This window comes from Telmatherina bonti, assembly GCF_933228915.1.
Source record: "Telmatherina bonti genome assembly, chromosome: 21".
Taxonomy (NCBI): Eukaryota; Metazoa; Chordata; class Actinopteri; order Atheriniformes; family Telmatherinidae; genus Telmatherina; species Telmatherina bonti.
In genome coordinates this window covers 15237596-15259266 of record NC_136630.1, presented here as the reverse complement: position 1 = coordinate 15259266, position 21671 = coordinate 15237596, and the positions used below count along the sequence as shown (strand labels likewise).

The 21671-nt window shown below is 38.4% G+C and overlaps 2 protein-coding genes across 2 annotated transcripts; one reads left to right on the top strand and one right to left on the bottom strand.

Annotated features, from left to right (window-relative positions):
• Positions 1-119: 119 nt before the first annotated feature.
• On the top strand, positions 120-10064 carry dclre1a (DNA cross-link repair 1A (PSO2 homolog, S. cerevisiae); the record flags this gene model as incomplete). Its single annotated transcript, XM_079260533.1, has 9 exons — positions 120-531; positions 981-2357; positions 2442-2575; positions 4926-5044; positions 6067-6210; positions 6319-6464; positions 7564-7718; positions 8054-8195; positions 9332-10064. The coding sequence occupies 9 exons, from the start codon at positions 120-122 to the stop codon at positions 9496-9498; spliced, it is 2796 nt and encodes a 931-aa protein (XP_079116659.1). The 3' UTR covers positions 9499-10064.
• Positions 10065-12244: 2180 nt separating this feature from the next.
• Positions 12245-21554, bottom strand: LOC306771365 (pleckstrin homology domain-containing family S member 1-like; the record flags this gene model as incomplete). Its single annotated transcript, XM_079260532.1, has 11 exons — positions 12245-12316; positions 12530-12665; positions 13285-13383; positions 14225-14311; positions 15886-15951; positions 16978-17025; positions 18818-18952; positions 19065-19183; positions 19282-19376; positions 20209-20264; positions 21484-21554. 11 exons carry the CDS (start codon positions 21552-21554, stop codon positions 12245-12247), a joined length of 984 nt encoding a protein of 327 aa, XP_079116658.1.
• Positions 21555-21671: the final 117 nt, after the last annotated feature.

The window sequence follows — 21671 nt, the reverse complement described above, 5'->3', positions numbered from 1 at the left end:
GCAGCCGTTTTGTCTTGTAGCTTTAGTCTTTCCCGCGGAATGTTACTAAACATTAGTTGTTGTGTAATAACAAGGGTTTGTAGGTAACCTCTGGCCCGCCACGTTTTCTGCCACTAAAAATGCCACACAACGACGACTCCGAAGATGACATTTGGGAATATAAAGCTTTGGAGAAAAAAAGAAAGCGAAACGACTCGTCGTCTGTGACTAAAAGAAGATGTACTTCCAGAAAAACCTCCAAGAAAGACACTTCTGTTTCCATGAAGTCACACGTCAAGAGTGAAAAAACCAAAGCAGCCGGAAGTGGAGATTGTGCTGCAGCAGACCAAAATAGCTGTTTGGAAGCTCACTCACGTTCCCCAAAGGTGTCTTCACCCGCAGAGACAGTGCAAAGTGAGACCCATGCTGCTGAAGGACCAACACGTGAAGACCACTGTCCCATCTGTCAGATGCCATTCTTCCTTTTGGTTGTACAGTCCCAAAGATGGCATGTTGCAGAATGTCTGGACACATCCAGGGACAAATGCAAAGGTATACACGTGCATGCAAGCTGGCTCTAATTGTCACAGTTTCAGATGAACATCCTTTCATATAAACTGATCAGTTTCAAAGAGACTTTGTAGACAAGTAACTCTTGGTTTAGTAGAATCTGAGTCATATTGACGTCTCGAAGTGCCTAAAACACTGGACTCCATGTCTCCCATTATGCTGCGTTCATTACATAGGCATTTCATGACAGGATATGCTGTAAATTTGACTTTTCAAGGACTTTAATCATCAGTTATTGACACTTGTTCCCCTTATTATAACTGACACTTATTATGTAAGTGGTTTGAGCTGTGTAAGCTGTAAATGATAAACACTGCAAAAGACCAGGAATTGATCCCAGGCTGATTGCTTATAGGACCTTCAACCTCTGTGTTAAAAAGAGTGCTTGCATATCAAGATGGGCTGATTGTGTGCTTATTCTGTTCATACAGAATGTCCAGATGGTCTTCAGTGCTCCTCCACTATTCCAAGCCATTACAAGAAGTTCAACCACACGCTTCTCGCTCACAGCCGAGCAAACGGCACCACAGCCATCCTCAGCCTGTCCCAGCAGGCTGGGAAAACAAGGGAAAACCAGGGACCTTCTTTAAGACTGACAAATGACAACAGCTGCATTTTAGACACCCCTCGGGATAGTTTTCGCCATCTCTCTGCCTCATGCAGTCCCATTGTCTCTCCCGCTGTAACGCCTCCATCAAATCTTACAAATGGCCTTCTGCTGCTACGTTCCCCTGGGCCGGAGGATTTTAAGAAAAAGAAAGGCTGGTTGTCCTCTACTAAAGGACAAAAGTCAGTCAGTGCTTCCCAAGAAAGTAAAACAGAATGTTTAGACACTCCTATCAGAGAAAGTAATGGAAGTCAAGTTGATGATCATTTATCTAAAGATGCCTCTTTCCTTGAAACTGATGAAGCAATATCTTACTCTCCGCTGTCTGAGCTCCCTGGTGAGACTGAAGTCAGTAATGGGTGTAGAAAAGCTCTTTTTTATAATGATGCATCTGAAAATGAAAATGAAGGCTCGATGATACTGTTCAACGACAGCTTTTCGAGCGAAGACGAGCTTCTCGCCAAATTTGTAGATAAACATTTGGAAGTCATGCCAGCTAATGATCCGGCTTGCTCAAACTCTCAGCTGTGCTCAGTTTCCTCATTAGCACCTGCAAATGAAGTGGCTGCCTCTGTCGTTGAGGAACCCAGAGCTGATTGTTCTGATGGAAAAAGAGCTTCCTGGAAATCCACCAGTAAAATCTGCAGCAGCATTCAGTCGCCACAGAGTGTTGTTTTAGAGCGTCTAAGAGAAACTCTTCTCACCTCAGAGGGTCAGTGTCGCAGAAATCTGAGTAACGGCAGCATCCAACAGCAGCAACCTCACACAACTCCTGAAGTGCTCTCCTTACAGAACTCAGCTGTACCGAGATCTCACGACATGCCGCCTCAGAAGAGCCTGATCAAAGCCGGCCAGGCCTCGGGTTTGACACAGACGGACATCGGGGTGTTTTTTGGTCTGAAACCACTCAAGCAGAAGGAGCCTAAGAGCGGACATAATGATCTCAGCACCTCCGCTACTCCAGCAGTTGGAGAGAATTCAGGACAAAAAAGACAAAGAAGAAACAGGCAAGGAAAAAGTAAAGCTGATCCAGTTGGAGATGTATCAAAAGCCACAGAAACTGGAAATGACTTGAGTTCAGTGGGTGGTCAGGGAGAGGCAGGAAGAGGTAGGACTGGGGGATGGAGAAGGAGATGGAACAGAGGCAATGCTGATGGAGAAGTTGAGTTGCCTCGCTGTCCATTCTACAAAAAGATTCCAGGTAATTGAGTTTATTTTTCTGGTTGAAAAAAAAACACGCTAAACATGCATCTGCTTTTTTTTTTTTTTTCTCATCTTTTCATAGGTACAAAGTTTGTCGTAGATGCCTTTCGATATGGAGAGGTGAACGACATCAGCGCCTACTTTTTAACCCATTTCCATTCAGACCATTATGGAGGGTTGACCAAAAACTCCAAATTTCCAATCTACTGTAACAGAGTGAGTCAAGTGATCGATATAAATTCATTTAATTAACTTGATTATGAGTTAACTCTGGTTCCTGCTAACTAAAATCTTACTGTGTCTACTTTGGGATGCACATTGAGGACTGGGGATGTTACGTTACTATTTTGGAAAAGGGGAAAAAAATTTTAAAAAGGGGGGCCATCTTTTTTTTTTTTATTAACCCACGTGTACTGTTAAAGGTGGAGTATGAAAGATTTTCAATAATTTCAAAATAAATTAACTAAAAAAAATAACTACAATCATAATTGGATAGTTTTTTTAAACATGTAGGTTGCAGTCTGTTCATATTTGATGTGTTGTTAAATTACAAGTTTAATTAATGACAAAGACCCTTCTCAAATGTTTGCCTACCAGTAAAAGAAATTTGCTTTTTGTCATTAATTAAACTTTTAATTTAATAACACATCAAATATGGACAAACTGGCACCTACATGTTAAAAAAAAAACTATCTAATTATGATTGTAGGTATTTTATTAATTTATTTGAAAATATTGAAAATCTTACATACACCTTTAAAGCTGCATCCCAAATATTTTAATGGAAATGTTATACAGTGAGTAGTTTTTCAAAGCTTTCAGTCCGCCAGTAAAACTGAGGAGTATCACAAAGTCTTTTAAATACTTTCATTTATTTGCATAAATTAAACCCTTTACCCCAAAGTCCATAGAGGACCTACCTGATTGGCTTATCTCACAGCGCTGTATTGACTCTGAAATGAAAAACCAGCTTGCGTTTGCTAGAAATGAATACTAATTTACCGTAGCTGCAATGGTAAATGGGTCAATTAAAATTTCAAGTCCTCTGTGGGCTTTTTGAAAAATGTATTACATGCAGGAAATGTAGCCTATGTGGGTCTTTGTTGGTTTTTTTTTTGTTTTTTTTCTTTTGTTACTCTGCAAGTGTTTTACCAACAAAGCTGTGAATGAAGCTGTAAGTTTGAGTGTGCAGCAACACAATGCATATTTTATATTTTTTGTGTGTGTGTGTGTGTGTGTGTGTGTGTGTGTGTGTGTGTGCGTGTATGCGTGTATGTACGTATGCGTGTATGTACGTACGTACGTACACATACATACATAATGCGCCTTATTTGAACTTAAAGTGGAACTATTATGTGTATTTCAGGCTAATTTATTTGTATTTCTGAGCCCAGAAGGGCTGGTTATTGTCACAAATCGCTTTATTTACTTCAGACCGACCCTCTCTGTAGGCTGTCAGATCAGCCTGTGGGCAAAATGAGTGGATTGAGACTCTTCCGCATTAAGCCCCGCCTCCCGCCACTGCACTACATCGGGAGCGCGCACCGCAACGTCTTTCGCCATCATTGTAACATCTCATAAACAGAAGGATTAGGCTAATATGAACTCAATAAAAAAAAAAATAAATTAAAAAAAAATGTCAACACATAGCATACAGCCCTACATGTTGGAACCTGAATCAGACCCTGAAAACGAAGTGGAAAACAGCAACCCATAGCAACAAATGCAGCAGGATGTCTCTCTTTGGTAAACTCACCAGCCATCGTTGGAAATAACTTTATCCGACGTTTTCCACCCGCCTGATGTATTTGTACATGCCCTTGTTAACCAGTAGAAGGTAACCAATCACCGAACCTTATCCCCCAGGACGTCACAAGGATTTCCAAGTAGAAAAAACTCTCTAAAACAACACGTTTTTCGTCGCCATGGAAACCGAACGGAGAGAGTGCTGGAACTCAAACTCAAACTCAAACATGCGTTTAGGTGATAAAAAAACAGCGTCGTTCACATATCTTGAGGATTCAACACTGTAACACTGTAGAAAGCTCAGAAAACTCCAAATACCGTAATCGGACCCCTTTAAAAGATACTAAATAATAGACATATTTTAGTTTGTAACCAGTAACCTTTCTTTTTCGCAAGAAAGAGCAGAATAAGTTTGTGGAAAAAAATAAATGAAATCCTGGATCTTGTCCAATCACATAGGTCAGATTTATCACAGTGGAGCTTGTGCTTTCCAGGGATTAGAACTAAAAGCGGATATACATAGACTTATTTGGACTCCCCTGCGGTTTTGTTTATTTGGTGGGTCACAAACACTCAGCATGGGTGCTAGGTGGGTCACAGCCTGGAGATGTTTAATCAGATCAATGAGGAAATTGTAAAGTTGATGCTGGAACAACGATTTGTAGATTAAAGTGGTGTGGATTACACTTTTTCCTAATAGTCCTTTTTTCGTTCTTTTTTTTTTTTTTTTTTCTCAGGCATAGAAAAGTTTGTGCAGGCTTTTAAATTTTCCCTGCATGTGTGAACAGTGATTTGACTGAGGGCTGCATCTTCTGATCAGATCACAGGGAACCTGGTGAAGAGCAAACTGAAAGTGGCAGAGCAGTACGTCCACATCCTCCCCATGAACACCGAGGTCACCGTGGAAGGAGTCAGGGTCATCCTCCTGGATGCCAACCAGTGAGTCATCCATGACGTCAGCAGAAATGAGCTATTTTAGTACAGATGGGATGTTGTAAGAAAGCTGAGCCAACGACTGATATACTGACCAAAACCACCTCTCTGTTGTTGTTGAAGAGGATGTAAAAATGTGCTAAGACCACAGACGAGTAGCAGTTTTACTGTTGCCATAATTATTCTTAATACCAGCGCAAACCTTGCAAAATTAATAGCTTGTTTGTCAGCAGGAATCAAAACATTAAGTGCACTGATTATGAAACAAGAAAAAAAAATCAATCCAACCATTTTCTTAACTGCTTAGTCCAATTCAGTGTCGCTGGAACCTGGAACCTATCCCTGCAACAATCGGGCGAGAGGCAGGGTACACCCTGGACAGGTCACAAGTCTATCACTGGGCCAACACAAAGACAACCATCCATCCTCTCATCTCATAGGAACAATTTAGAGTGACCAGTTAACCTAACCAGTGGGAGGATCTCACCTCTAAAGAGAACCCACGCAAACACAGGAGAACATGAAACTCCACACTGAAAGGCCACTGGTTGCACAAGTGAGCTGAGCCTCGCACCAGCAACCTTCTTGCTGTGAGGCCACAGTGCTAACCACACCACCACACAGTCCAAAACTAAAGACGTTTCTTCAAAAATTAGATATTGTTGTTTTTAGTCATGGCTACAGTCTAAAGAATAATTTCCTAAATCCTTGCAATAATCTCCCGTTCTCCCTTTAAACTGCATCCAGTCTTCAGAACCGGGGCGTCAAACTCCAGTCCTTGAGAGCCAGAATTCATCAGGTTTTTATTGTTTTCTCTGCTCAAACACCTGATTTAAATCAAATGGATCAAACAACTTTTTGTCAACTAGCTCATTAATTTTTTGCAAGGTGTGTTGGAGCAGACAACAAAAACCTGCAGGATGGTGGCCCTCAAGGACTGGAGTTTGACTCCTGTGCAGGTGATCATTCGTAACTTTCATCTCTGCTCAGCTTCCAGCCTCACCTCCTGTTCATGTTGGCTCTTTCAGTTGTCCCGGAGCTGCCATGCTGCTGTTCTTCCTGCCTGATGGACAGACAGTCCTCCACACTGGCGACTTCAGAGCTGACCCCTCGATGGAGACTTACCCTGAACTGCTCCGCAGCAGGGTGCAGACACTCTACTTGGATACCACGTAAATATCTTCTTTTTTTTTTTTTTTTTTTCTTAAATGTGGTCACTAAACATGCTCCAATTGTGCATTCTGAATGAACCGTGCAACTTGAACATCTCATCTGTGCAGCTACTGCAGCCCTCAGTACACTTTTCCCAGACAGCAGGAGGTCATCAGCTTTGCAGCCAGCACCGCATTTGAGCTGGTGACACTGAACCCACGTACACTTGTGGTGTGTGGATCATACTCTGTGGGGAAAGAGAAGGTGTTTTTGGGTAAGTGTTTTGAGGACAAGAGATTTCACGTACAAACATGGATATTTTTATTCTATAAATGTTATTTACCCAGACAGATTCTGTTGCACAATGTTCGGAGTATGTATGAAGAATAACTTGGATTTAAAATGTCAAGAAAAAGGACGGTTGATGAAATAAAAGAATTGGGTTTTTCTACATCTATGTTGTTCTCCTACCGGATGCAAAACCAAATTATATCCAAACCTAACAGTAAGACAGAGGGTTTTGTTTTCTTGTTGCCTTAAATTACTTTTCTCTACTTGAAAGGTTATCTGATGTTTGTTTAAATGTGAGCGTGGAATTTGTGGATTTGGCTGTGTTCTGATGAAAGAGACTCTGTGTGTTGTCCTCATGTGGAAGCTGCCTGCTCTCTGGTAATGTGCATGAATAATGGTTTGTTGCGCTTTAGTATAAAAGAGCACTTTAAAAAAAAACAACAAAAAAAAAAACAATGCTGTATTTAAAAAGAGGGATCAGCGTTCACCTTTAAAATGAAAGGTTATGATGTTACATTTTGCTTTAATGCAAAGCAGAGAATTTGTGGATTAGTTTGTTTTGAGCAAAGAGCCATTGAATGTGTTTTTTCCTCACATGGAGCCAGCCTGGTCTGTAGTTGCACACACACATTATGGCTTAGTATAAATTCTAAGGAATGGAAGCGCACTTTAAAATCAAAGTTTTCCCTAGTTAGTAAGCTCTGAAGGAGGAACTGAAAGATGGAAATTTTGGTCATTTGGACACTCCCCCCACACCTAATTCAAATGAAATGGTTCTCCCCTGTCCAAGCATGTTGACCCATCACTCTGATTCAGACATACTGGTGCAGAACTGACTTTGGAAAACCCTGCTCAACACTTATCTATAGAGGAAAAGAGTTCCATAACATATAGTTTTATATGCAATAGGAAGCACTGTATCAGTGATAAAGACATTCACCACACTGACTGAGGGGAAAAAGCATAAAGTGTAACATGGAAGTTTGTTCTTTAGAAATAATAAAGAAAAAAACTGTCAGTGGAGTTAATGAATGCGGCTTCCTTTTGTTTTTTACTTGGTCATTGTTCTGCTATATTTGCAGCACTGGCAGAGGTCTTAGGGTCCAAAGTGTGTCTCTCCAGAGACAAGTACAACACCATGTGCTGCCTGGAGTCGGAGAAAGTCCGGGAACGAATATCCACTGACTGTAAAGCAGCCCAGGTCCACGTGCTGCCTATGATGCAGCTTAACTTCAAAGTGAGTGCAGTGTGTGCGTGTTTGTGTGTGTGCTTTTAGTGTGTATTTTCTTTACATCAATCTGGTTTTTATTCTGTCCCAAGTAATTTTCTAATAGTCTTCATATTTTGTATATTAGCCTCTGTACTCTAGATTAGTTTTCTTCATGCGTCAGTAGGCACAGAAAGGCTGATTTGTAAGAAATGACTGCATCAGTTTTAGGCTTTTAGTATGCTATAACCCCCCCCCCCCCCCCCCCCCCCCCCAAAAGCAATGTCATTATACTTTTGAAAAATGCATCTTAGGAGATTTTTGAGTTTCCATATTTTTTCCCTTTGTTACTGTATTTTCTGCAGAAGCTGAAGGATTACTTGGCTCGCTTTGCACAACAGTATGATCAACTGGTGGCCTTCAAGCCCACAGGCTGGACCTTCAGCCAGCAGGTGGAGTCTGTAGAAGACATCCAACCTGACATCAGTGGCAACATTTCCATCTATGGTACGTAAAAGCAGATTTCTGGACAATTTAAAAGATCTGAGACATTAGGATTTAGAAATATACTTATTAAGACAACCAACCATATTTATAGATTTTCTGCAAAGTATTTGTCTTCCATTGACTAGAGAACCTCATAAAGATGAGACCTGCGACAAAAGCAGATTTTTTTTTTTTTTTTTTTTTTTTACCAATGTAGAATGTTGCTTACATTTTTAGATTAAGCCTACAGCTCCCTCTTTTGGCAAACAGAGAAGCAAGGAAAGGTTTACACAAGATCATGGCATGACTTTAGGTGACGCTGGTTTTGACAGAAGAAAATGCAAAATCAAGATGCAGAGTGTTTTATCATTGGCCTTTTGCAGCACACCTGGAAAGTAGTCTCCCATTAAGTCTAAATGGATCATGACTTGATTTTCAATCACAGATTTAGCCAGCTTCTCTCCCAGTCCTGTGTTTCATGTTGTAAATAGATCTATCAATGGCACTGGCCATCTGGCTTGTAACCTACAACCACCAGCTGGAGGCTCTTGCAACACATATTAGGATATAATTTCTTCCTCCTTATTAGTTTGTGTGGCTCAGGCGGAGGTTGATTTGCACTCTAGCTCTCTCCTGTTTTTATTTTAACTCATCCTTGCAGTTCTGCTGTACTACTACTCCTGCCACAGATATTCTCTGCATGTGGGAGAACCGGCTGCACACGTGAACGGGTTTTATTTCAGCTACATCTATGCAGAGCAGAGTTCTCGGCAACTGGTGGATAAACAAGAGGTGTCTGCTTTCTGTAGCAGTTCTAAGCTGCCTTTTTCTTGTCTTTTAATGACAGATTAACATACATGAATCCTAAATATTTGCCTGGAATTGGTCTTGAGCATGTGACCTTTTTGTGACTTGCTTCAGTTTTTGTTTCAAGACTTTCTTTGTGTGTGTATGTGTGTGTGTGTGTGAAACAGGAGAAATTAAGATAGAGATGAAGCCTCTGTAGTAGGATATAAACTTCTGGCATCTCTCCTCTAGTGCACTTGCGTCTATTCAAAGAAAATTGAGATCATCATATCCCACACTTGCAAAACCCTTTTTGAGTTCTTGAGACACCAAAATAGGATAAAAGATGACAGTTACTCTTTCTGTGGCAGGAATCCCATACAGTGAACACAGCAGCTTCCTCGAATTGAAGCGTTTCGTCCAGTGGCTCAAGCCTCTCAAGATCATTCCGACAGTCAACGTTGGCAGCTGGGCGAGCAGGAAGGCTATGGAGAAATGTTTCAGCGAGTGGCTTTTGGAAACTAAAGCGAGACTGTAACGTCGGTGCAGCTGGTGTCAAGAGCTCCAGCAGCTCGGTGGTCCTGATGGCAAAGCCAACAAATTCCCAGTACATGAAGTTGCATTTGTCCATTGTGAGCGGTTATGTCACACTACTTATTTTATGACTGTTTTTCTGTTTACTGCATAAAGTGTTTGGATAAAAATGAGCAAATGATGCATAAAACGGAGAAGTATTCACTGTACTTTTAATGCAGAGCTGGCCTTTTTTTTAAGAGCTGTTTACACAAACATGTTTACAGTTGAGCCTGAGCTGTTCAGACTTATTTTACATTGGAAGTGAACTAATTGGATGTTTTAAGTGACCACTTATCATGTCAGCAACATACAGCAAATGGTGCTCTTAAACTGCAATATTTTCAGTGTTTTTGTTTTTCTGTTAAATTTATTTTAAAACATTCACTTTAACCTAATCTTTTTTTTTTTTTTTCTATCTGTATCACATGTTTGAGGTTTCTGTTTGATGCATTTAGAAATTAATGAACAAATGTGTCGCTGTCACATTAAATGTGACACCTAAACATCACAAACGAACGTCTAGCTTTGAAACGCAGCTTGTTTGCCATCAGTTTATTCAGGTGTTTCTTTTAGACTGCAGAGACGTGGCGTTAAGACGCCGCTCTTCATGTTTCTCTGCAGGTCAGGGTTGTCAGTTGTCATTTAATTCACCTCTCTTTTAAACTACCCCCCTTTTTAAAAAAAAAAAAAAAAAAAAAAAAAAAAGATAAAATAAATAAAAAATTGCCAACTATACACTAAAGGTAATTGAAGCTTATTGGATTTCCATTGTTACATGCTGCTGCTCCTAATGCATTTCAGTACATTTCAACAATCTTGTCCTATGTTGTGATACTTATCACCAGTTTTTATGTCCAATGTATTAACTATAACACTGCTCAGAAAACTGATGTATTAAATGATTCATTGAACTAGCCTGATTGGGAGCTTGATGAAACATGTTTTCTGAGTGATGACTCATTTTTTGTGGAATTATCTCCAATTCTCATTAACGAAATTTCCAGATGGAGTGGTCAAGTCCTGCCACGTGTAATGCCACGTACATGTTGCTTCATGGTGCTGAGAGCATTAAAAAAGAAAAAGAAAAAAAACCTAGGAGTTAAGAGACTGAGGCCCTCCACCCCCTTTTCCATCTGCAAAGCTTGGATGAGCATGTTGATGAATGCCTTTCATATACATCTGATGTGAATGAATCTGCTTCTATATTTCATGAAATACATAAAAACAAACCCATGAGCTCAGAAAACGGGGAGAACTAATAATTGTGCTACGAAACAAGCTGTTAAGAGATTATATCTGGTTGTTCAATTTTATTCATATTTATTTTACAAATTTAATAAAGATCATGTTCCAGAACAAAAAAAGATATGCTTCATCATTGCAAATGATAGAATATATTTATACTACAGCACAGCTTTAATTTCACAGTTGACTGACAATTTTTGTCATGAATCATGAATTAAATGACTTTAAAAGGAAAAGTTAACATGCATCATGAAAAAAACCTGCCTGAATATGAACATTAGCAGATGTTACTTGATTTTAGCAGATACAAGCTAAGCTTTAGAAATAATAAAAAAATAAAGATTACAATATATGTATTGCACAACATGTATTTCCACATTACACAGGGAAAGTATCTTAAGCAGAGTACCTGACTGAGTCATTCTCTGTTTCAAATGAACTAGATTAAGGTGAAACGCAGCCAAAGGCGTGACACTCTCCTGTCTGCATCTGAACTCCCTGAGGGATAAAAGACAAACAACTGGTCTCTGCTTACATAATTCATCCACCACTGATTATTTGGAAGGTGCTTTTAAAAAACAAAGTTCAAAAAAAAAAAAAAAAAAAAGTTTAAGTATGCCCGTCTTTTTATGTAACCAAGTCCAGACAAACAGGTTTGGGTTGTGACATCTCACCACTAGATGCACTTAGGGAATTTATCATATTTCACCAGCATTTTACTGGCACCCATGCCAGTCAGGCAACTTACTCTGCCTCAAGCAACAGATTTGATTACTGGAATTTTCTGCCAGCTTTAATTCAAACACATTACTAAAATTAGAATTTATTGAGAAAGTCAAAGGATTTGCTGTTAGGAGAGAATCTGGCTCATGTCCTGAGCTAAAAGACATCTTGGGGGACTTTGTTTCACCATACTCTGCTGCGCTTTGTGTGCATTTTAATGAACAAATACCTTTCAGATAGATATGCTAAATGTAATCCACAAAAGCTGGATGAGTATAACAAGTTGCATGGTTACTTAATTTCATAACAACACAACTTTTACATTGTAAAGACTAATTAAGTCAAGAAGCTTGCATCATGAAACCCCAGTTACACAAGGCATCAAACAGCCAGTATGAGGAAATATCTCCTTTTAGATTTCCACTTAGCGCTGTAGAATTCACATCTTATCTACAGTTTGCACAATTCACAGTGAACAAACTCTAAATCACACACCAATCACTTGGGAAAAAAACAAATATTTTATCTGCTTATGTATAGTATAAAAACTCTTTCATTTTAAATCATTCTAATCTTCCAGTGGGAGACACAACTCTGACAGAGCGACAGATCAATACAGTGGCCACAGTCCTGGGAAAATACTGCTAGCTGTTTAAAGTGGTCTGTACATGGTAAAAGCCCACCATAGAGTTAAAAAAAAAAAAACACACCATCAGGCACACAAGGAAGAAGTAAACACCTCAGTCGCTGCAGGGGCAGTTTGGCAAATGAAAAGGCTGCTGTCCTGGTAAACGCAGAATGGTCAGTTTCACCTGCAATCAGATTTGTATTTCAGATGGAGTGCATGAATGCAGACAAAAAGCACGGTAAATGTAGAAAACTAACTGTATTGTGTAGATTTACTTTATGTATGTTTTATATATGTATGCTTTTTTTCTGCATTATAGTTCTACACAATAAGTCAGTGGGGTTGTTAAGCTACAACATGAACTTGAAGTTGTTTTGTCTGGAAGTAATGAATCTACCTCATTCTTGAGTGACTTGCTGATGAACATGTTAAATTCCTCCATGCTGCTGGTATGCAAGTCATTAATTGCCAAGATCAGGTCTCCTTTGTGGAACAAGCACACTGTCTGTGGCTGGCCCGTCCATCCGCACACACTGTCTCACACAAACACACATTCTTGTTTTAAGATACACTCGACAGCTTTTTCATATATCAAGCATGATTTGATTGTGCCTCATTAAATACTACCCCTAACATTCTTTATGTTTTTGCAAAGATTTGCCATCAGGTCTACAAACAGTACATCAACTGAGAAATAATCAATTGACATTTTGCTTGTGACACTAATGACAGAAAGATGTGGTTTGTTAAGATAAAAAAGTGAAATATTTTTGTCACAATGAACACTAAGAGATAAATATGACATAAAAATGATACAGAAAGCGAAAGGAGCTAAAAATGTAATCAAATCAACAGGCACCGTAGCCACAGCTACAGTTGAATTTGCAATATCTAGCATCAGTTTTACTACACATGCAGAAGGGAAATGTCCATCCACACAAAAATTTAAAGAAGCTTAATTTCGTTTTAGAACTAGAGTAAAAATTTGCAACCTGCATATTTATCTACATTCATTCATATACCTAATAAGAATGACGTTAGTTGTTATTAAGCAGCAGGACTTTTCTCTGCTGCTGCAAAAAGAAAGTGGTACAACAAAGGTGACTTTTCAATCTGTAGAGCTGCATCCTGTTTATCTTTTTATTGACATACCTTGGCCTTCCATCCAGTTCTGTTAGTTTGAGGTGTTTTTTCAAATCTGCTGGTTTCACCACAAATTCTCTTTCTTCTGCAGTGAAGCGGCGGTCACTACTGGAAAGGAAAATAGGAAACATCGAAAGCTTGATTTTGTGCTATACATATATATATATATATATATCTATATATATATATATATATATCTATCTATCTATATATATACACACACACATATATATATATATATATATATATATATATATATATATATATATATATATATATGTGTGTGTGTGTGTGTGTGTGTGTATATAGTTCCCCAAATTTACTTAGAAAGAAATGTATTGCTTCTTTCAGCAGTGCTGGTGGTAAGACCAATTGAGTGGTCATGCTTCTATTTTTTCTCAGCTTGGCCCTAAAGTAGCACAAAGGGACAGAAATGTGTGGTGTGTGTTTTACCCATAAATGTACCATGTGTCTCCATACAGGTAAGGACTTCTGAGTTTGTTGGACAACTCATTAAAAGTTTGTCATCAAGCTGTCTGAGCCCTTTATGTTAGATGTTGGAGTTTTGACTATGTTTTGTTAGTTATAATGGTATAGTTGTTTACAAGCAGGAACTTCTAAAAAAAAAAAACCTCCTCTAACCAGTCTAGCAACAGCTTTGTGTGTGTCTCATCATTCCTTCCCAGTATCAATGTGTCATGCTGAGTCACTCTAAATGTGATAAATTACACTAAGTGTCATGATGTCTTTTGTTTTCTTTTTCATGTCACAAATGTTTATCAGTGTGAGCAAAGGTTTCTGATCTTGTCAGAATGAGGATATTCATTCCTCACTCTCCTTCTGATTCTGACTAGTCAAAACTGGTGCAGTGAATTCATCCATTGTAAACCAGCGCTTAAAGTAGTTGTTATCATTTTTCATTTTAAAAGACTTTTTGGGAGAAACTCACCACTCAGGCATTCGCTTATCCATCTCTACGGGAGAGAGGGTGTCACTGGAGCTGCTGCTGAACTCTGAAGACTGACATTTGTCATCTCTGTAAAACGTGATAATAACGTCACTTTGGGCATCATGTCCCCTTTCAACTAAATGTCACTGGTGAATTCTTGGCTGATGACTTGAATGAGAGTAGAAGACAATGCAGAGAAACAGAAAGAAGAAACCACAAAGATGCCATGATAAGCCAAGGACAAAGAATGTAGTTTTTTTTTTCCGGCCACAGCATGCATGTGCTGTTATGAAAGTAAATTAAAAAACAAGGGGAAAAATACGCACATCTCAGAAGACTAATGCAAGGGGCTGGGCTGAAAAGGTAATGTGAGATAAAACAGTAAAGTTCACACAACAGAAGCTGCTCCTTGAAGAGTTTCTGTTACATTTCAGGCACCAGCCCTACTTCAGACAAGTCTGACATGTCTGGAGACGGCCTGGAGCCTAAAAGGTAATAATACCTCTTTAAGCAACAGCTTTGTGGTGTGCAGACTTTACAGTTATATAAGTAACTCACAAGTTAACAACATGATGCAAAAAAGTTTAGTATCCAGTCAAAAGCCTTGACAGGCAGCTGTTTGCTTTTGCCCCTGTGGCAGAAAATATAAAAAACAAGTACAGAAAACATGATTGATTGATAAATTGAGAGCATTATCCATGCCAAAAAACAAACATGCAAACAAAGCTTCAGATGTTGTGAAATCATTTTCTAAGAGGGACCCGTGTGGGAGCAGAAAAAATTATTTAAAAAATGTCTACAACGATTAAGGGGAGCATTAAGAGGAATCCAATGGCTCATATGCCAAACATAGACCAAGAGGTGGGGGGGAAGAGATGTTGTCACACGTGATGGTCAAAGTGATTGGCTGAGTACTGCTGTCCTTAGGAAACAGAACATCTGATGAAAAGTAGATCCTTATCTGAGCTTTATAACAGTAAAACATGTTTCTCATGAATGATTTAGGTATAAAAAGAATTTTAATAAAGTAACAAAATGCCCTGCTTGTGGACTCATTTAAAATAAATAAATAAATAAATGCGCAGCATGTCAGACACAACAGCCTCCATTAATGTTAAACTGAAGGTGTTTTGGTGACACTAACATCTCAAACTTTTGGCAGGCGTGTACCTCAAAGCATATAAGCAAGCCACTGAAAATCTACATTAAAAATAGAGAAAACAAGCTGGAGATGTTAATTTAAAAAAAACCTTGATATTTTAGACAAAGTTTATGCAAGGCTTCTTCATAAAATTCTGTAAGAGCACAGGATGGTTCAACTGTAAGTAATCGGTAAAGATCATCAGTGCAGTGTAAAGTGTAATCGCAAACACTGAAGAGATCAAATAATAGCACATAAGCTGCAAGACAAACTCTCAAATTCTTGAGTTAGCAACACAGGCCCATGCTGTCAAAAACAAGCGCTTGTTGTTTTCACTAAAGGTATTTTAGCCAAAGAGGTCACGGTTACCTCTGACGAGTGAGTCACCGTGTTTCTGTAAGGCGACGACAAACATGTTCCAAAGAATTACACAAAGAGGAAAGCGCACCATCACCGATGATAAAGTGAAATGTCAAAAATAAACTCAAAAGAAAAAAAAAAAGGTTAATCTTATTCATACCTGTCTTCAGCTGCTGTCTCCTCTGCAAATGAAGGCAGCTCTGTCTTCATTTTGTCAAAGGCACAACTGAGAGACATCAGCAGGCTGTCAGAGTTAATCTCTGCAACTTCTTGGTCTCTAGAAAGATTACCAGCAATAATCCCACTTAATCACGGTTGATCAAAAAAAAAAAAAATAAAATAAAATTTTCCAGCTTCGATTGAAAAGTTAAAACTCACAAGGCGAAAATGTCCATCTTTTCATATCTGAAAGAAAGAGATAATAAAAGCAGCAGTCAAATAGAAATATTACATTCTGATTTACATCTTCATCATTCTTGTCTTGCAGTGAAAGCAATACTCACACTGAGTCCATACTGACATATGCTGCATCAGTTTCCTTCATCATTTTTAATCAATTTGAAGAAATAGAATAAAACACGGAATACAAAAAAAAAACAGAAAAACAAATCAGTACAACTCCCAATTTGCGATTAGAACTTGAAACATGACTTTACTACATTTAAACACTCAATATCCTCTGATGTTGTAAGTACAAGTGCTGACAAGTAACTTAAAACAATCATAATGGGAAACAGTTGAATATTCACATGAATAGCTTACATTCAGCTTTAAGTAAGATCTGGGACTGGAATACATTGGTTCCACTGGCTCAGAAGCACGTCTTTTAAAAAATTTTTCATCCTTCTACTCAATCAAAACACAGGACAGCATGCTGTCAAAAAGTCAGAAGTTCAAAGCTGGTACTGATTTTCATGAAACAGTCGAGATGTAGCACCTTTGGTGACATTGCAGTGTCATGTAGGAATGGATAAGACAAGGACCTGGGCTTCGGTGCTGGCTAAAACACACACACTTGCAAATTAAAACACGAACGTTTACTGCATGAATATTATAAAGTACAGTCCTTTTAAAATTGTGGCTTTCAGTCCACCCATATTGATGTTCCAGGATCAGATCTAATGGCTGTACTTATTGTCATACCAGAAGCATTCAACCAGCAGTGATCATGTACAAAACATTATTGAAGATTCTATGATCTTTAAGTCTGGAAAAGTCTAGACAATAAAGACGATAACGGAAATATACGCACTAATGGCAAAGTAGGTTGGCCCATTTCTCCAACAGAAGGTGAGGACACCTGCAAAGGAGCACAAAGGAGTTTTAAGAGATTAATATAACATCTCTGCTAGAATGATGTCATCCAGACAAACATGACATAGACTGGTGAGAATGGAAATTCTGTTCCCACATCACCCAGCAGAACACCTGAAGGATAGTCTGGATGTTTTACAGGTTTCCCTGTCACCACCGTCACCGCTGGAACTGTTCTGACACAATGTGGCGATCCAGTTTCTAATTATGAAAAAGCTGTTTTCTTTTCTAAATTCATGACCATCTGTGGTTTCACGTATTTTTTTTTAATAACGAGGAAAGGATCCAGGAGTAATGTGATTTATGCACTCAACCTTTTAAAACTCAGTGGCAGAACTCTTTTTCTGCTTGAAAATGTTTGAAATATTCAAAAACAATGGGAGAAATCTACTTAAAAAAAAAACTATTTAAGATAAGTCACCAATAAAGCTGTTTGGGGTTTTCCTGTTGGAGTTTTCAGGGACACTGATGGGGAATTTTGATTGAGCCTTAACTGCTGGAAAAATGGAGCATGGCATCCAGGAAGAGTTTAAGGACTGAAGAGTAAGTAAAAGAAGAAGGAAGTCCACAGAGCACAATAACTGGAAACAAGTGAAAACAACTTGTCTGACTGTTTTAAGATAAAAATTACATATTGTGTGTCAAAAGCCTGAGGCTAGACCATGGAGGTCTACTTAACCAAGGCTGATAGATGTAAGACCATTTTTTATTTCATGTTAAAGACTTAACAAGCAAGCTATATGTTAATTCTTGAGTTTTGAGTTTTTCAGCTATAGCTGTTTCCAGTGATTTTACTTGGCAATGAAAGTCGGGTTTGCTGCATCCACACTGCAGCTATACTTAACATGATAATTTTGACAGATCTTCTAAAATGTCAAGCTAGTACACGGACATGATGACTTGTAGTAATTAGGAGAAAAATATGGAATAGGCTTCACAAATACCTCAGCTGTTACTTGCTCAGGAGGATTTTCATCCTAAAAGTAGGACAGTCAAATAAATACAGCTGACAGCAGCAACACAATTAATGATCAGAAGGTTTTAAAACATAAAGAAGTAAAATCTTAATGTACCTCTGAAGAGAAAAATTTATGCGGCCGGGTTTTCAGTGCGTCAAACAGGTCACAGAACCAGCCATCCACCTCCTCGCTGAAACAAACAAAAAAAAAAGAGTACTTAAAATGTCATTTTGAGACGCTACAAATTACACCTTCAACATTTTAATTCAAAATCCAATACCAAAATCAAATAAAAATACGAAATAGCAACTGCAATTTACTGTGAGCAAAGCCATTATTGGATGATAGATTGTAACTGAAGGGGAAAGCAGCATCATAATTTCACTTTGATTGTTCAAACTCCAAAAATAGTAAATGGTGAGAGGGGCAGGGGGGACGTGTTTTATGAGGTGCTGTGAAAATGTCAGAGAGGGCCTTCAGAGGAATAATAGTCCACCCAGCTGGGGACTGAATCTTGGTTGGACTGTGACTGACTTTAAAATTAAGGTCATTTTTGTAATGAGACCGTTTTCTGCACAATGCAGGAAAAAATACAGACCAATTCGTGTTTGAGAAAGATCTTAATTTGCTGCATTTATGTGCAGTTATTAAACCAAATATGGTTATTATGCAACAGTAAATAATTAGGTTTTGTTTATAAATACACTTCAACCATGTTATTTTAGAGGTAATTACAATCTTGTTGTTGCTGCACAGCTGCCAAAATTTGTGCCAATATGTATGATCATACAAATGAAAATAATGAAAAGACTATTTCACCTGCTCTGCGCAACAAGGAAGAAGTCCCTGTCTGCAGTCTTGATGTACAGCACGCAAGCTGGGGAGCATTTCATGGTCTTATACACCGTTCCCCATGTACAGTGATGTTCAGGGTTCACATGTAACAATGAGACTCTGATGAACAAAAAAAAAAAAAAAAAAAGACAAAGACAAAAAAAAAACCCCAAACTATATTACTGAAAGATTTTTCCTTATTTTTCCTTATACGTGCCATGACAGAACTTACTGTGACAAGTCTATGCCTCCAAGTGGACGGTCTATTTCATTTGGACTCCTGGAGTACTTGAACTGATATTCTTTCTCACTGATTTTGTAGAGGACAAAGTAACGTTTCTTCCATGATTTCTGCAGATGACAAATTTAAATAAAATAAAGGAAAACAAATCATGTGGAAATGGAAAGAAGCTGCAACATATTGCAGCCTTTTTAGCAAAGAGTGTCACCTCTGTCTTCATACGTTTTTGGGGAGGAGATTTAAACAAGTATCCAGATCTAATCTTTGTTGCAGATGTAGGTGGTTTGTAGAACACGGCAGTTCCTGCAGGGGAAAAAAAGAAAAAAAATGCTGATTGTTCAGCAATTGCTTGCTCATTGTCCTTATTTATGAAACACTTGCTTCATTATGTTGTCACTTTGAGAAATTAACAAAGCCCTGACATGGAAAACTGAACTGAAGGCTATTAAGACCTAAAAAAATACAGAAACCTTGTTAAAACAAGACATTATTAGTTAGTGTGTTCATATGAATTTGACTATACTGAATCAAATGAGTATATGTGTCTTGGTGAGATCAGTTAAAAAAAAAAGCAAGATCAGTGTTATCGAAGCACCAACAGAACTGTAAAAAACTTGGAGCAACAAACACATTTTGTTTTTAAAGGGAGATTTGTAGATGTCATACAATACCTGAGCTTTTTGGGCCTTTGTTCATTGTGAGACCACACCTGAACAAAAATAACATTGGAGCCTATCACTGTCACTTGAAAACAGCATAAATAGAGTTAACCTTGAAAGAGGGCAATGAAACAGTTATAAATAGCCTCCTTCATCTCATTCATCTGCGGTAACAATGCATGAAGAAGAGCACACACAAAAAAAGCCACGTTGAGATGAAGGTTTCCATTCAGGAGAAATTATTCTTGAATTTTAACAGAAAGATTCCCTTCATAGTTAGTACTGATCTAATGATAAGCTCGTAAAGAAAGAATAGCACTGATGAATGAGTAAATAGTCAGGATAAATTTAAAAAACAGCGTTAAAATGCAATTTTACCATTTACTGATGTGGTCATTTTCAATACGCTGTCACATCTTAGATAGAACATTCTATAAAAAGAACCTCTTGTATAAAACATAATAGTATATTGTTACCTGTGTAGGTGATTTCAAAGATCCTCCTCACTTTGCTGTCTTTGACCAAAGAGTGTCTTCAAGAGGAAGCTGGATGTTTTTATGTTGCAGGCAAACAGTGGCAAGAGAAAAAACTGGAGTTTCTGGTTCCACTCTGACCTGCTATGTTGTGAAACGAGTCATTTAAGATCTGTGTTTCCCTTTAAAACAAAGTTTCACTTTAAGACGTTTTAACAGAGAACATGGCTCACTGTAAAACAAAGTGCATGTCAAGCGAACCATTCTTGATTTTCCAAAAGGTTTTAAAAAACATAACAAAAAAACAACAACAACAAAAAAAAGAAACCCACGAAAAACAAAACCGAAAAAAACAAACAAAAAACAAACATGCATTAATGCAGCCTGCAGAATGTGACAAGGGGTCATCTTAAATTTAACATTCAAACAATTCAGATGATAAAAAGAGATTTCATAAACTTTTAAACACTGCTTAATTTATGTGTTAATGTCTTCTCAAGAGTAGCCTAAACTGTATTCAGTAGAAGCTTTTGAAATAATTCAAAGAATCTACTGAGGTAGAGAATGCTTTTATTATGATGAAGTATAGTCTAGATAGGACTATGGAAGAATTAAAAGCATTTGATATCGACCAAGTGAAATGCAACGCTCTAAAATTAAAAGTGAATTTCTCCACAGTGACTGTTTGAGGCTTTCCTGATTAATAAATTATCTTGCAAGTGACCTGTCAGTCACTGTAATTAAAGCCAGTGGGAGACTCACATGATGCTATGGGACACTGCTGTGCTGTACCATTGCTTCCATGTCCTCTGGTTACAAACATGCAATATGCCAGGAGGAGGAGACGGATCAGTCAGACTCTGAACTGCCAGATTTGAGGGGTATTCTGTGTATGTGCCATGACGCTAGTATGACAGAAATCTGACCTCATTAAGGGAGCTGAGTGCTTTCAGGGCATCTGACGTCTTTCTGTGCAGCGGCCAGTTGCATACGTAAAACTTTGTTGGTCATGGCAAGTATTTTTGAAGAGGAATCCTCAGGAGAGATTTATTTCTCACAGGGTGAGGCTACTCAACATGCACACGTGATTTATCTATAAGAAAAAAAACCAAACTGTGTTTAGATTGTCCGTGACCCACAAAGCACCATCCATGCCTCAAAAAACTTGCAAGGCTCCTTCACGTGTGCATGTAGGTCACATACATTGAGGTCAGCGCTAATATTAATAGAGCTCTTGTGAACTTTGTGTTTAGTAGGACATGAAATCATTTTTCTGACAATCTCCCCATCTGTGTGTCCTTATTTCGCAGTCTTGCTTCCTCCCTCTTGTCTTCAAAGTTTAGAGTCATGGTCCCTTCTATAAAGTCCAACACATGCTGGCAGCATGTGGGGCAGATATTCACCCTGTTTGCCCCCCCCTCCCCATCTCTGACAAAAAAAACCTTCACTTCAGTGGCAGGCTTATA